Raw genomic sequence first — 13,593 nt, 5'->3', positions numbered from 1 at the left:
GTGATACTGAATAAGTTAAAATTATCAGGTATATGCCTTCATACCTTCTTTATATGCTATTCTCTGACTGTAATGTCCTTCTTAAGTTTTCTTCCTGGCAAGTTCATACTCATGCTTCAACTCAGCTTCAATGTTGGCAGTTCTAGAAAGCCTTCCCTGATTCTTTTGAATAATGTTAATAATTTCCCCTCTCTGGACTACTACTGTTCTATCTCTTTCCCTTCCACCCTCCATCCCTCTGTCTCTTCCTTTCTTGTTTTTGCCCTCCCTTCCTTCCTTCCTTCCTTCCTTCCTTCCTTCCTTCCTTCCTTCCTTCCCCCTGTCTTTCTCTGTACTTAATATGATATATATATATATATATATATATATATATATATATATATATATACACACTAGAGGCCCGGTGCACAAAAATTTGTGCACTCGGGGTGGGGGGAGGGGGGTCCCTCAGCCCAGCCTGTGCCCTCTTGCAGTCTGGGAACCCTCGGGAGATAACGACCTCATGGCTTAGGCCTGCTCCAGGGTGGCAGAGGGCAGGCCCAATCCCTAGGTGCAGCCCCTGGTCGGGCTCAGAGCAGGGCTGATTGGGGAGTTGGGGCACCACCCCCTGTCATGCACAGAGCAGGGCGGATCGGGAGGTTGCAATGCCACCCTCAGTCACGCTCAGGGTAGGGCCGATTGGAGGGTTGGGGCACCAACCCCTGTCACACTCAAGGCAGGGTCAATGGGGAGGTTGTGGCGCCACCCACTGTCATGCACAGAGCAGGGCAAACCAGGGGGTTGGGGCTCCGTACCCTGTCACGCACAGAGCAGGGTCGATCAGAGATTTGGGGAGCTCCCCTGTGTCAGGCACAGAGCAGGGATGATCAGGGGGTTGGGGTGCCTTCCCCTTTCATGAACAGAGCAGGGCGGATAGGGAGGTTGTGGCCCCACCCCGTCACACACAGAGCTGCAGGGCGATCAGGGGGTTTGGGCGCTGCCCCCTGTCACACTGATCCCGTTCCCGGGAGGCCTCATGGCTCCACTGATCCTGGTGCTGAGAGGCATATTACCCTTTTACTATATAGGATAGAGGCCTGGTGCACGGGTGGGGGCCAGCTGGTTTGCCCTGAAGGGTGTCCTGGATCAGGGTGGGGGTCCCCACTGGGATTCCTAGCCAGCCTGGATGAGGGGATGATGGCTGTTTGCAGCTGGTCACACACCCTTCAGGGTGGGGGTCCCCACTGGGGCGCCTGGCCAGTCTGGGTGAGGGGCTAAGGGCTGTTTTCAGGCTGGAGGGTGACTGAAGCTCCCAACCGCTCCTTTTTTTCTTTTTCTTTTTTATTCTGGGCCAGCTTTAGCTCTGAGAATTGGCTCCAGCTCTTAGGCCTCTGCTGCTGAAAGCACGTATCTGGTTTGTTTGGGTTCTATAATCGAAACATTGTTTCAACTCCAGCTCTGAGATCCCGGCTGGCTGAAAGCAGGTTTCTGGGGTTTTGTTTAGCTTCTATATTTGTAACAATGTTTCAAACTGCAAGCTCAGAGGCCGGCAGCAGCAGGCGGGGAACGTTGGAGTCCTCCGTCACTGAAGCAAGCAAGCCTCATGTTTGCTTCAAGCTGCCTGGCTACCTGCCGCCATCTTGGCTGGCAGTTAATTTGCATATAACCCTGATTAGCCAATGGGAAGGGTAGCGGAGGTATGGCTAATTACCATGTTTCTCTTTTATTAGATAGGATACTAGTAGCCCGGTGCACAAAAATTTGTGCACTCGGAGGTGAGGGTGAGGAGTGGGGCCAGACCCCTCAGCCATACCTGCACCCTCTGTCATGTTTTGGGACCCTGGCCACTCCTGGCCTAGGCACAGGCATACAGACTTGGGCAGCCTGGTTCCCAAGTCCCTCATTTATCAAGAGAACAAAGTCAGCGTTAGTTACAGCCCTCACAGAACCCAGTACACTGCATCTGGGCATACAACTGCCTCGTTCATGTGCCTGCTTCACCCTGCTGAATTACTAACATCTTGAGGACATAGCTCTGTCTTATCCTGCTTCAACTTCAGTGCCTGGCCTGGTGCCATGGACCTGAGAGGGTTTTCTGAGTGAGTGAATAATGAGTGAGTGAATGAGTGAATGAATGAGCGAGTAAGTGAATGAGAAGCAGCTAAGGGGTGGGAACTTCTGCCTCGTTGCCACGGCAACATGGCAGAAGTTCCGGCCCCACTCCCAGCTCCCTGAAGCCCACCCCGGGAAAGTTCCCCCCCTGCTCCGAGCGTCCTGGTGCCCCTCTCCTGGCTGCATACTGAATTACTAACATCTTGAGGACATAGCTCTGTCTTATCCTGCTTCAACTTCAGTGCCTGGCCCTGGTACCATGGACCTGAGAGGGTTTGCTGAGTGAGTGAATAATCAGTGAGTGAATGAGTGAATGAATGAGCGAGTAGGTGAATGAGCAAGCAGCTGCCAGCAGGGATAGTTCACACTCTGCTCTGAGCTGCCTGACTCAAACCCCCGGAAGTTCCCGCCCTGCTCCCAGTGGCCCCACTCCCCTCTCGGCTGCATAGTTCATGCAGGGCAAAGGCTGCCCAGGTGTGCGTTTTGGCAAATCAGTGCATTAGCACCTGCCAGCCTGGGATCCCCGCTGGAGGGCTGTTTGTGGGTGTGGCCATTGGAAGATGGGTGCATTAGCACCAGTCAGCTGGGGATCCCCCCGGAGGGCAGTTTGTGGGCATGGCCAGTGACAGATCGGTGCATTAGCCAGGGTCAGCCTCAGATCCCCTCAGGATGGAAGTTTGTGGGTGTGGCTGGTGGCGGATCAGTGCCTTCAGCGGGGGATCCCGTTGGGAGGTCCGTTTGTGGGTGTGGCCGGTGGCTGATCGCTGGGGTCCCGCTGCCAGCCCTGGGTCTGTTCCCATAGGGGCCGCCTGCCACCCGGGTTGCAAATAGGGATGGCAGCGGGGCAGGCGGGATGGCACTGTCCCGCCCTGCCTGCAGTATGCAAATTAGCCGCCATATTTGTTGGCGGTTAACCGCCATCTTGGCTGGTGATTAATTTGCATATTTTGCTGATTAGCCCATGGGAAGGGTAGCAAAGTTATGGTTAATTACCATGTATGTTTCTCTATTATTAGATAGGAGATATATATATATATATTATATTTGACACCCCCTTATAGACTGTGCCTTAAGGACAGAATCCATGTCTTATTCACCTCTGTATCTTCAGTGCCTCTTTACACAGTGCTGTGTATGGAATATTTTGGAAATTCAATAAATGTCTGCTGAATTAAACTCAACGAAAACTATGCATTTCCTTTTGTATTGCATTGTATATATGTGCCTTTTGTAAATGCACCATATTTTAAGACAGGGATTGAAGAATGTATTTTACTTGAGTTATATCTGTAGAATGCCACCAAATTAACAATTTCTGAGTTGCAATTTCATTTTTCAAATTGTCTCACAGATTTCTACATCATTGAGAACTATCCTTATCCAAGTCAGCTATTAATAGGAAAGAGCCTGTACTTCTTCTTTTTTTAAAAATGAAATATCAATTTTAAAGTCACTTGAAGTCATAGTTCTTTTAAGCAATTTCTAGTCTTCTAAGAAAGTTATGCTATTAAGTTGCTGAGCAAACTCTTTTCCATAGACTGAACAAAAGCAAATAAGCTTCAGCCCAAGCCACTTTTTAAATTATAACCAATTTCATTTGGCAGGGTTCAGTTAATGAGGTTTTATGGTAGTAAATTATTCAGCCTTTATTTCCATGGCATGCATGGTAAAATAAACTGGAAATAAATCCTTTCACAAAGATTACTAAAAGACAACCATTTTGATGACATTCTGCTTCTGAATTTAACTGCTATTCAAATAAAATGGAATCCCCACACCCATAACCCTTCACAGGAGAGTGTTTGCTGCCATCTACTGATGTTAGGCAAGTACACAGGAGGCCTTGTTTAGTATTCTAAATCATACAACAAGCTTTCAAAGTGACCTCTTTCATCAGAGCCATTATAATTTGCTTTTATACAATTTAATAAAGGAAAAAACATTATGACACAATAGGGAAAAAAGTGACAAAAATGAGCAACTCAAAATCAAAAGGAAAAAAATGATAGCAATACCAGAACAATTTCCTACTAGAGTGATTTCCTAAATAAGAAACAAATTATTCATTTTAAACTAAAAGGATTTAAGAAATCAGGAAATACTAGTATTTGGGAATAAGGTTCATGATTTGGTTTCAATGGCAGAAAAGCCCATCAATCTTTTCTCCTACATATTAAACTAAGTTGAACTCTAACTACTAAAACATCACTTTAGTATAATGAAACTTTTGATTCCTGAGAAAATGAAAAATAATTATCTACCTTAATTTCAGTTTTATGTGAGGGCAAATTAAGAGAAAGAGTTTTGAGTGAGAAATGCTGGGGGTGGTGAGGAACAAGACAAGGAAGTGTTTGTAGGGCCCAGAAGTGACAGGCCAAAGACAAATTTCCTGCATTGCACAATTCTGCTCACAGTAAGTGCCTTTTGAATATTTTCACTGAAATGTAGGGTTTTCTTTTTCACAGATTTGAAAATCATCACATGAGGACATGCTTTTATTGATTTTAGAGAGAAAGGAAGGGGACAGAGAGAGAAAGAAGCATTTGCTATGATATAAACATTTATCAGTTGCCTCCCATATGCTCCCTGTCCAGGGATCAAACCTGAAAACCTGGGTAGGTGCCCTGCTGGGACTATCACCCTCAACCCTTTGGTGTATGGGCTGACACTCCAACAAACTGAGCAACCTGGCTAGGGTGGTTTCTTTATTTTCCAACAGATTCAGACAGACTACAATGAACAAGCCAGACCCAGGCAATCTGTCTGTGTGAAACTGAAAGATGATCTCTCCATTTCAACCATTAGTGATTCCATGGTCTGATCCTCACAATCAGTATCTGCATGGAAGATAAATAGCCTGGAGGGGTTTTTATCTGAGCTGCCCACCTCATAATAATTGGATCCCTGAGACTAAAGGTGAGGCCACCATCACCTCTTCTCTATGCCTATGATGGGGGGTCTACTCTGGTATGGGCTATAGCCATTTCCTCTACCTCCCTGTCTCCTTTTCCTAACTCCTTTATATCTCAACACAGGCTCATCTACTTCTTCCCCAAGTTCCAAGGTTCTCATTGATCACAAGGTTCTCACTGACTTCTGCATAGGGGCCATACATTTAGAATTATTCCTGATTTCAAACATTGTGTCCCACTAGAAGATCCCATGCCCCATTTTTTTTGAATCATAATAATAAAAGGCCAGTCATGCCCGAAACAACTGGTCACTATGAAGTGCATGGAGTGCCTCTCGGTCCCTCTCCCATGGCCCACAGACTCCGATTGCAGAAAGGCTGGCAGCTGGCAGGCGGGCAAGGCGGCAGGCAGGTGGGCACAGCAAGGTGACCACGGCGAGGCGCATATGGGTGGGCGGGGCTGCGAGCACAGCAAGGTGTGCATGGGTAGGTGGAATGCACGGTTTCACACACTAGGCCTCTAGTCTACACTAATAAAAGAGAGAGATGCAAATTAACCATCACTCGCTACACCCACAAGCACGCCCACCAGCCAATCAGGAACCAGTATGCAAATTAACCCAACTAAGATGGCCATGGAGTTGGAGCTGGCAGGAGGCTTGGGTTGCCCCTGGCGATGGAGGAAGCCAAGCTTCCTGCCTGCCTTGGCCGGCCCTGGAATCCACTCAAGGCTTCAAAGTTTCAATTATAGAAGATAAATAAATCCCAGATACCTGCTTCCAGTCCACCCTGGAATAAAAGAAAAAAAGGAGAGGCTGGGAGCTTGGGTCACCAGGGGGCGTGGACAGCCTGAAAATGATCATCAGCCCCTCACCCAGGCTAGCCAGGCACCCCAGTGGGTCCCCCACCTGAAGGGGCTGTGGTCAGCCTGCAAACAGCCATTAGCCCCTCACCCAGGTTGGCCACACCCCCATGGGGTGAGGGTCCCCATTGGGGGGCTTGACCAGCCTGCAAACAGCCACCAGCCCCTCACCCAGGCTGGCCAGGCACCCCAGTGGGGACCCCCACCCTGAAGGGGGTGTGGCCAGCCTGAAAAAGTCCTCAGCCCCTCACCCAGGCTGGCCACACTCCCATGGGGTGAGGGTCCCCACTGGGGGGCTTGACCAGCCTGCAAACAGCCATCAGCCCCTCACCCAGGCTGGCCAGGCACCCCAGTGGGGACCCCCAGCCTGAAGGGGGTGTGGCTTTTCGGAAAACAGCCCTCAGCCCCTCACCCAGGCTGGCCAGGCACCCCAGTATGGACTCCCATCCTGAAGGGGGTGTGGCCAGCCTGAAAAAGTCCTCAGTCCCTCACCCAGGCTGGCCACACTCTCATGGGGTGAGGGTCCCCACTGGGGGGCTTGACCAGCCTGCAAACAGCCATCAGCCCCTCACCCAGGCTGGCCAGACACCCCAGTGGGGACCCCCACCCTGAAGGGGATGTGGCCTGCCTGAAAATGGCCCCAGCCCATCACCCAGGTTGGCCAGGCACCCCAGCAGGACCCCACCCTGATCTGATACACCCTTCAGGGCAAACCAGCCAGCCCCCATCCATGCACCAGGCCTCTAACCTATATAATAAAAGGGTAATATGCAAATTGACCCTAACAGCAGAATGACTAGGAATAACTGCTCACTATTATACACACTGACCACCAGGGGGCAGACACTCAATGCAGGAGCTGCCCCCTGGTGGTCAGTGTGCTCCCTCAGGGGGAGCTCTGCTCAGTCACAAGCCTCTCACGCCTCCTCAGCAGCACTAAGGATGTCCAACTGCAGTTTAGGCCTGCTCCCTGTTGGCAAGTGGACATCCCCTGATGGCTCCCAGGCTGCCAGAGGGATGTCTGACTGCCAGCTTAGGCCTGATGCCCTGGGGAGTGGGCCTAAGCCAGCAGGTGGACATCCCCCAAGGGGTCCCAGACTGCGAGAGGGCCCAGGCCCGGCTGAGGGACCCCCCCCCCCCGAGTGCATAAACTTTTGTGCACCGGGCCTCTAGTCTATATATAAAAGCCCAGTGACCGGAACAGTGGAACAACCAGAACAACTGGTGGCTATGACGTGCATTGTGGCAGCCAACCAGCCTGATCCATGCCCATCTGGCCCCCAACACCCGGATCAGAGGCAGGGCTGGCCGCCAACTACCTGCGGCCCCTCCCCTCCACCAGCCCAGCCCAATGGTCACTTATTGGGGTGGGCCAGCTGGACCCCACCTATGCACCGGTCCTCTAGTGTTGAATAATATGGTTGCTCCCTTTTTGCAAAAGTAGCATAATAATAATATACAACTATGTATTGTGCTAGGTGTCTTCATTTAGTCCTCACAAAATCCCTATTATATTATATTGTATTGTTATCTCAATTTTTAAGATGAAGAAACTGAAGTTCAAAATTGAGTGACTTGCCTAAGGGCATACAGCTAGTCTATATTTATGACTCAAACTCAGTTATTATTCATTTCAAAGCCTGTCTCATTGTATTATCTTAATAAGACTTTTATACTTATGTAATAAAATAGTTACTACCACTTTTTTGCATTCTAATCCTAGATTTATTCAACACAACATTTTTACTCTACACAAAAAAGTATAAACACATTATCTAAAATGCTACAAAGTTACCAAAAAAATTCAAAACAGAAAATTCATAGTACTGACTGTACAGTAATAGCCAAAAAAAGCAATGTACACGTTGTCAAAGTAACCTGAAAGACCACCACGAAGGGGGAGAAGGTCTGTGATGACCTTGGAGAGCTTTCAATTTGCTCACCAATTTCAGAGAAAAAGGAGATGTGCCATATGGATATATGTGCATGAGTACATGTGGAAACACAGCCATTTATAACAACTAATATGGGATGTTTAACTCTAGAAGTCAGAAGAGCTCAAGCAGGGGAGTAAGGCCAGGTTAATAGGAACAGCAGTTGCACAAAAGCATGCCCTTTTCTGAAGGATCCTCAGGCTACTAGACTGGTCCTAGGTCATCGATGGAATGGAAAAATGTGCTCCCAAGCTGGGGTGGCACTGCCATCTGGAACCCTGCTCTGTTCTTGCTGGCTCTGCCACTAAACTGACTCCCAGAGCCTGGAAACGCGGGAACTTTCTATTCAGGAAACTGGAGAGCATCTTCTTAGGCACAACCCCAAATGAACTACACTTCTGCAGCCAAACTTGGCCTTCAAAGGAAACGTCTCAATGCCACTTTTGGAAGCCTGCCCCTGACTGAGGATTTGTTTCCTACTGACTGTCCTTCAGCTAGAAAAGTCACAGAACTGAGTCGGATGGGATATAAGTTTCAGGGCAGAGCTTCGGTGGCTTGCTTATCGGTAGGAATTGGATCGGCTCCTGTGGCTGCAGCAGTCAAGGAAGCGGGATCACCGAGGCACCAGGGCCTGTGGCTCTGGGAGTGTGACCTTCTCCTCATCCATGGAGGTGACTGACACCACATGGGGGGTGGTGGTAGCATACTCCTGAGAGGGCTGAATCGCTTGAGGGGTGGCCTAGTCTAGGGGGCCAGCACAGCAGTGGCGGTGATTTCCTGGCCATCAATTTGTCCTCCATCCATGTGCTTCAGCGCCTTCTCAGGTTCATCTGGATTCTCAAACTCCAAGTATGCATAGCCTTTATCAGCGGTTCTCAACCTGTGGGTTGCGACCCCTTTGGGGGTCGAACAACCCTTTCACAGGGGTCGCCTAAGACCATCGGAAAACACATATATAATTACATATTGTTTTGTGATTAATCACTATGCTTTAATTATGTTCAATTTGTAACAATGAAATTGGGGGTCACCAAACATGAGGAACTGTATTAAAGGGTCGCAGCATTAGGAAGGTTGAGAACCACTGCTTTAGATAGATGGGAGTGCATCCTTTCTACAGGCATGTCAATCATTTTAATTTTTTCATAGGTGGAAAATATCTCCATGATGTGATCCTTGGTCACATTCCTGGTGAGCCTACCAATGTGTACTTTGGTGGGTTTAGGGCAGTGGTTGGCAAACTGCGGCCCCTTGAGTATGGCTCTTCCACAAAATACCACATGCAGGCGCTCACGTACAGTGCGACTGAAACTTCGTGGCCACACTCAAGGGGCCAAAGAGCCACATGTGGCTCGTGAGCAGCAGTTTGCTGACCACTGGTTTAGGGGAAGGTTTCCGCCTTTTCCTTTCCTTTTCATTTCTTTTGGGTGGTTTGGATTTGGAGTGGGTATGCCACCTGTTGTTATGTCTGCACTGAAAAGGACTTGGAGAGCCAGAAGAGCTGCTGAAACTGGAGCTTCTGGATGTGCTGCAACTTCCTGAGCAGCTTGATGCTGATGAAGAGGTAGAGCCGCTGCTTGAGCCAGTGCTAGTACTGCAGCCAGAGTTGGAGGCAGAGCTGAACCGAGATCTGGTGCTGCTGCTACCAGTGGAAGCGCTGCTCTTCTGAGTTTATCCCTGCCACAATCCTTCTTGCTCAACTCCTTGGTGGCCCCTTTATCTTTAGAGCGATCCTTGGACTTCTCATCAGAGTAGTCTTTGCGTTTGGAAGGAGAAGGAGCCTTAGTGCTGGACTTTTTATTATTTTATTTGACTCCTAGCAAGCTCTTCTTTTTCACTCCTGATAAATTCATTCTCCCCTTCTGAGGTGTTCAAAGCAGCAATGGCGGTTTCACTTATCTGAACTCTCACTTCTAACTTGAGTCAGAGAAACGATCCCTAATCAATTGCAATTTACGCCATAGCGCAGCATCTTCCTGCCACCTGGCTTATTCCTGCTCTCCTCAGCCGCTGAGGTCTGCGCCGCTCAGTAGTCAGGGTTAGGGAACAGGAACGTTACTACCACTTATTAACTATTTTGTACCAGAATTTTACATGCATTATTCTCATTTAATTATCACAATGCTATGAATATGGTACTATTATTATAGCTATTTTATATGAGGAAAAAGAGGTCCAGAATAGTTAAATAACTTTCCCAAAGTGAGACAGCTGTTGGCAATTGTCTTGTAATTTAAATTGGGGCCTTTCTTACTCCAATACCTGCCCTTTCAGCCATTGGTAGAGCTACATAAAATCCATCCTATATAGAGAGTACTAATATGTAGTTATGATTTGTATCCCAATTTGACAGATAAGGGACTGAGGCTTAGAGGGGTTAAATAACTTGTCAAAGGTCACAGTGAGAAAGTGGCAAAGAAAGGGCATTAGAGGGTGCCAGTGGAGCAGGAATAGGAAAGACTGACTTTGCAAACTATGAAGTACAGCTCAGCTGGAATCTGATTCATGAGAAGTAATCTCCCATTTCTTTAGAGGTTCTCCCTGCCAAGGTCTTGTAAGTACAAGGTAGGGTTGGTTGTTATAGGTGGCCCACTGGCTAGGGTAGTGATGGTGAACCTATGACACGCGAGTCAGAGGTGACACGCAAACTCATTTTTTTGGTTGATTTTTCTTTGTTAAATGGCATTTAAATATATAAAATAAATATCAAAAATATAAATCTTTGTTTTACTATGGTTGCAAATATCAAAAAATTTCTATGTGTGACACGGCACCAGAGTTAAGTTAGGGTTTTTCAAAATGCTGACACGTCGAGCTCAAAAGGTTCACCATCACTGGGCTAGAGGGAAAATGATTCTCTCTAGGCCCAAACATTCTCCAACAGAGAAGAAAACAATTATTAATTTAAAAAAAATTCAAAGGTAGTTTTCTCCTCTTCATCAGGTTGCTCAATTCAGAACAGAGTAAACAACAAATTATAAAGTAAACAGATCCAGTACTGTTACTGTTTGCAAGCAAAGCAAGATTTTGGCCCATGAAAATAATACTTCTTTCTCTGTCACTGAAATTAAGGAAGCTATAAATTTAATTATAATAAATCTAAAACAGATACCAAATAATAGTCATTTTTACTAAAACTAGGCTATTAGGTTTTTAACATCTAATAAATCTCACAGGTCATGTTTATATGTACAAGATAAAGGAAAAAATGAGGCAATTGTCTGAGTAATTGAATTGAAATTATTAAGACAATTCTTTCATTTTCCCTTTCTTTTTACATATATAGACAGTTGAGACATGCAGATGCAAAATGGGTAGTGGAAAGAGTGTAAGCTATTTGAATTCAAACTCTGGCTCTGCCAGTCATTAGTGAAACTTTTTGAGGCATACGTACACTGATCTGTAAAAGGAGGCTATTAAAATCTAACACAGGGATTATTGTGAAAAGTAAACCTGATAATGTATGGAAAGTGGCCACCACATAAAATACTCAATAAATTGGAATAATTACTGTTAATACAGCAAATAGTATTAGCACTAAGTTCAGCAATTCCAGTTATGAGTGCTTACAGACAGCTGCAACCTAAACCTTTGTCTTTCTAAAAAACCCCTAGCTCAGAATGTCTCAACCTCAGCACTATTGAGGGGAAGTGAGGAGTGTTATCATTTACACTGTAAAGAACTTAGAACCATCCCCAGTCTATCCCACCAGATACCTGCAGCACTCCCTGTGTCGTGACAATATAAGTCTCTAGACAATGCCAAATGGACCAATGACCCTGTTTGTAGAGTCTTCCTGTGACCTATAGCTCCCCTGAACTGCTCTCTTTCTTTTCAGCGACCTTTTAAATAGACATTTGCTTGAAATAAAATGGCCTTCTATTCACTAATTGTATCACACGATTATATCTTATCTTCCAAATAAAATTGCAAGTTTCTTGATGACAGGAAATTGTTTCCTTAAACGATTCTGTTATACAACAGACAAGGTGAAGCCCAGTAAAGATATATTTGTTTGCTTATTTTTTCATCCATTTACTCAAGAAGAATTTGTTAAGTGCCTTTATATGTACCAGACACTTTATTAGAGCTGGGCATACAGGAAAAGAAGACACAGTCCATGCCTTTGAGGAGCTCCAAGTCTAAGTGAAGGAAGATGAAAGATTAGTATAATGTGATATTTTTGTCATAAAGGCAGCAAAAAAGAAGGGTACTTAACTCAGACTAAGAAAGACAAAGAAAGCTTTCCTGAGGAGGCAACACTTGAGCTGAGTTTTGAAGGGTAAGTAGTAACTAGATTGAGGGCATTGATTGCAGATAACTAGTAGTTTGTTAAATGCTTTTGTAATATGATTTTAATGAATATATTTCATAGACTTTTGACTCTTTCAGCAGAGAATGTTTTTTAAAGCTCTTTGACCCAGCAAGATAACTGGAAGAGTGTTTTTGCAAAACTGGAGTGACTGTGTATACACAAGCATGTACACACTAATGACACTGTGGAAAGGAGGCTGGGCTGTCAACATTTTCTGACCATCGTCCCTCTCCATATAGAAATGCTCCTAAAATTAAGGGAAAAGGATATATTATTGTGGCTGCCAGTTTTGATGGACTCCGTGGGGTTTTGATAGACTTATCTGTCATGATTCGTCAGTTGGGAGCCCTTGGGGTATGATCATAGGATATGTCATCAGACTATTTTCTTCCTTTTGGGAGTGTAATCTTAAAATAAAACTTACTGCTTAATTCATTTTGTCAAGTTTTCAGCTTAATTAATTTTTCAAGTGAAAATATTAAGTTTTTGTCAAATTAGGAGTGTGAGAAAGAGAGTGATCTATAATACACAGTGAGTCCCAAACTTTACATCTTGTGACTTCAGGGAGTATGGAGTTCATACAAGCAGATTCAAACTTCTAAAGAATCTATTACAATTCTATTTAAAGAGAAACGATTCCATGAAAAAAGTAATGATGGCAAAAGACTCACTCAGCTTCTCTAGAATCTCCTCATCTGTCATCTTGGATTTTTTCCTTTGTCGATCTGTATTTCTATACAAAGTACTGGAATTGGCATTCTCAGCAGAAGGTGGTGTGACCTCTTTACTTGGTGCTGCTGGTGAAGCAATGGATTCAACCACAGAACGAGTATAGATCTTAAAGACAAGAAAAGAAGTTCTACAATTAAAACAGCAGGCCAAGGAAAGAGTATGAAGTCAAGACACTCTCATATCAGTGAGTTTTTTGTGTTGTTTTTTTAATCAAGATAAATTTTCAAGGAGTTTTAGGTTCACAGCAAAATTTAGGGGAAGGTACACAGAATTCCCATATACCCCCACCCCCACACATGCATGACTTCACCCATTATCAACATCCCCTTACCTGATTGGTGCATTTGTTACAACTGATGAACCTACACTTACATATTAATCACCAAAAGTCCATAATTGATATACAGTTCACTCTGAGTGTAGTACACTCTATGGGTTTGGATAAATGCATAATGAGATTTATCTATCTTTATGGTATTATGCAAAGTATTTTCACTGTCCTAAAAATTCTCTGTGCTATTTACCCCTCCTCCTACCCTGAACCCCAAACTTCAGTGAGCTTTATAAAACAAGTGATTTATATTAAAAATAAACATTTTATGTTTATTAGAGCTGGGCATACAGGAAAAGAAGACACAATCCCTGCCTTTGAGGAGCTCCCAGTCTAAGTGAAGTAAGATGACAGATTAGTATAATGTGATATTTTTGTCATAAAGGCAGCAAAGAAGAAGGGTACTTAACTCAGACT

At 45.4% G+C, this 13,593-nt stretch overlaps 1 protein-coding gene and 1 pseudogene across 6 annotated transcripts in view; both read right to left on the bottom strand.

The window, feature by feature from the left end:
* PAK3 (p21 (RAC1) activated kinase 3) overlaps positions 1-13,593 on the bottom strand; it is a 367,784-nt gene that overhangs the window by 65,978 nt on the left and 288,213 nt on the right. For all 5 annotated transcript variants that reach the window (XM_081115367.1, XM_081115363.1, XM_081115365.1 and 2 more), the window contains one exon: positions 12,785-12,950. In XM_081115367.1, the coding sequence (XP_080971493.1) occupies positions 12,785-12,950 (166 nt within the window). The remainder of the gene's footprint in view (positions 1-12,784; positions 12,951-13,593) is intronic.
* LOC308510977 lies at positions 8,302-9,760 on the bottom strand (annotated as a pseudogene). Its single transcript has 5 exons — positions 9,756-9,760; positions 9,176-9,586; positions 8,884-9,015; positions 8,558-8,656; positions 8,302-8,437 (listed from the first exon to the last, which is right to left on the bottom strand). The product of its transcript is annotated as an uncharacterized misc_RNA (transcript).

Source organism: Myotis nattereri (genome assembly GCF_964212035.1).
Source record: "Myotis nattereri genome assembly, chromosome: X".
NCBI classification, from domain to species: Eukaryota; Metazoa; Chordata; class Mammalia; order Chiroptera; family Vespertilionidae; genus Myotis; species Myotis nattereri.
The sequence above is the reverse complement of the archived record's forward strand: the minus strand, read 5'-3'. Positions and strand labels throughout refer to the sequence as shown.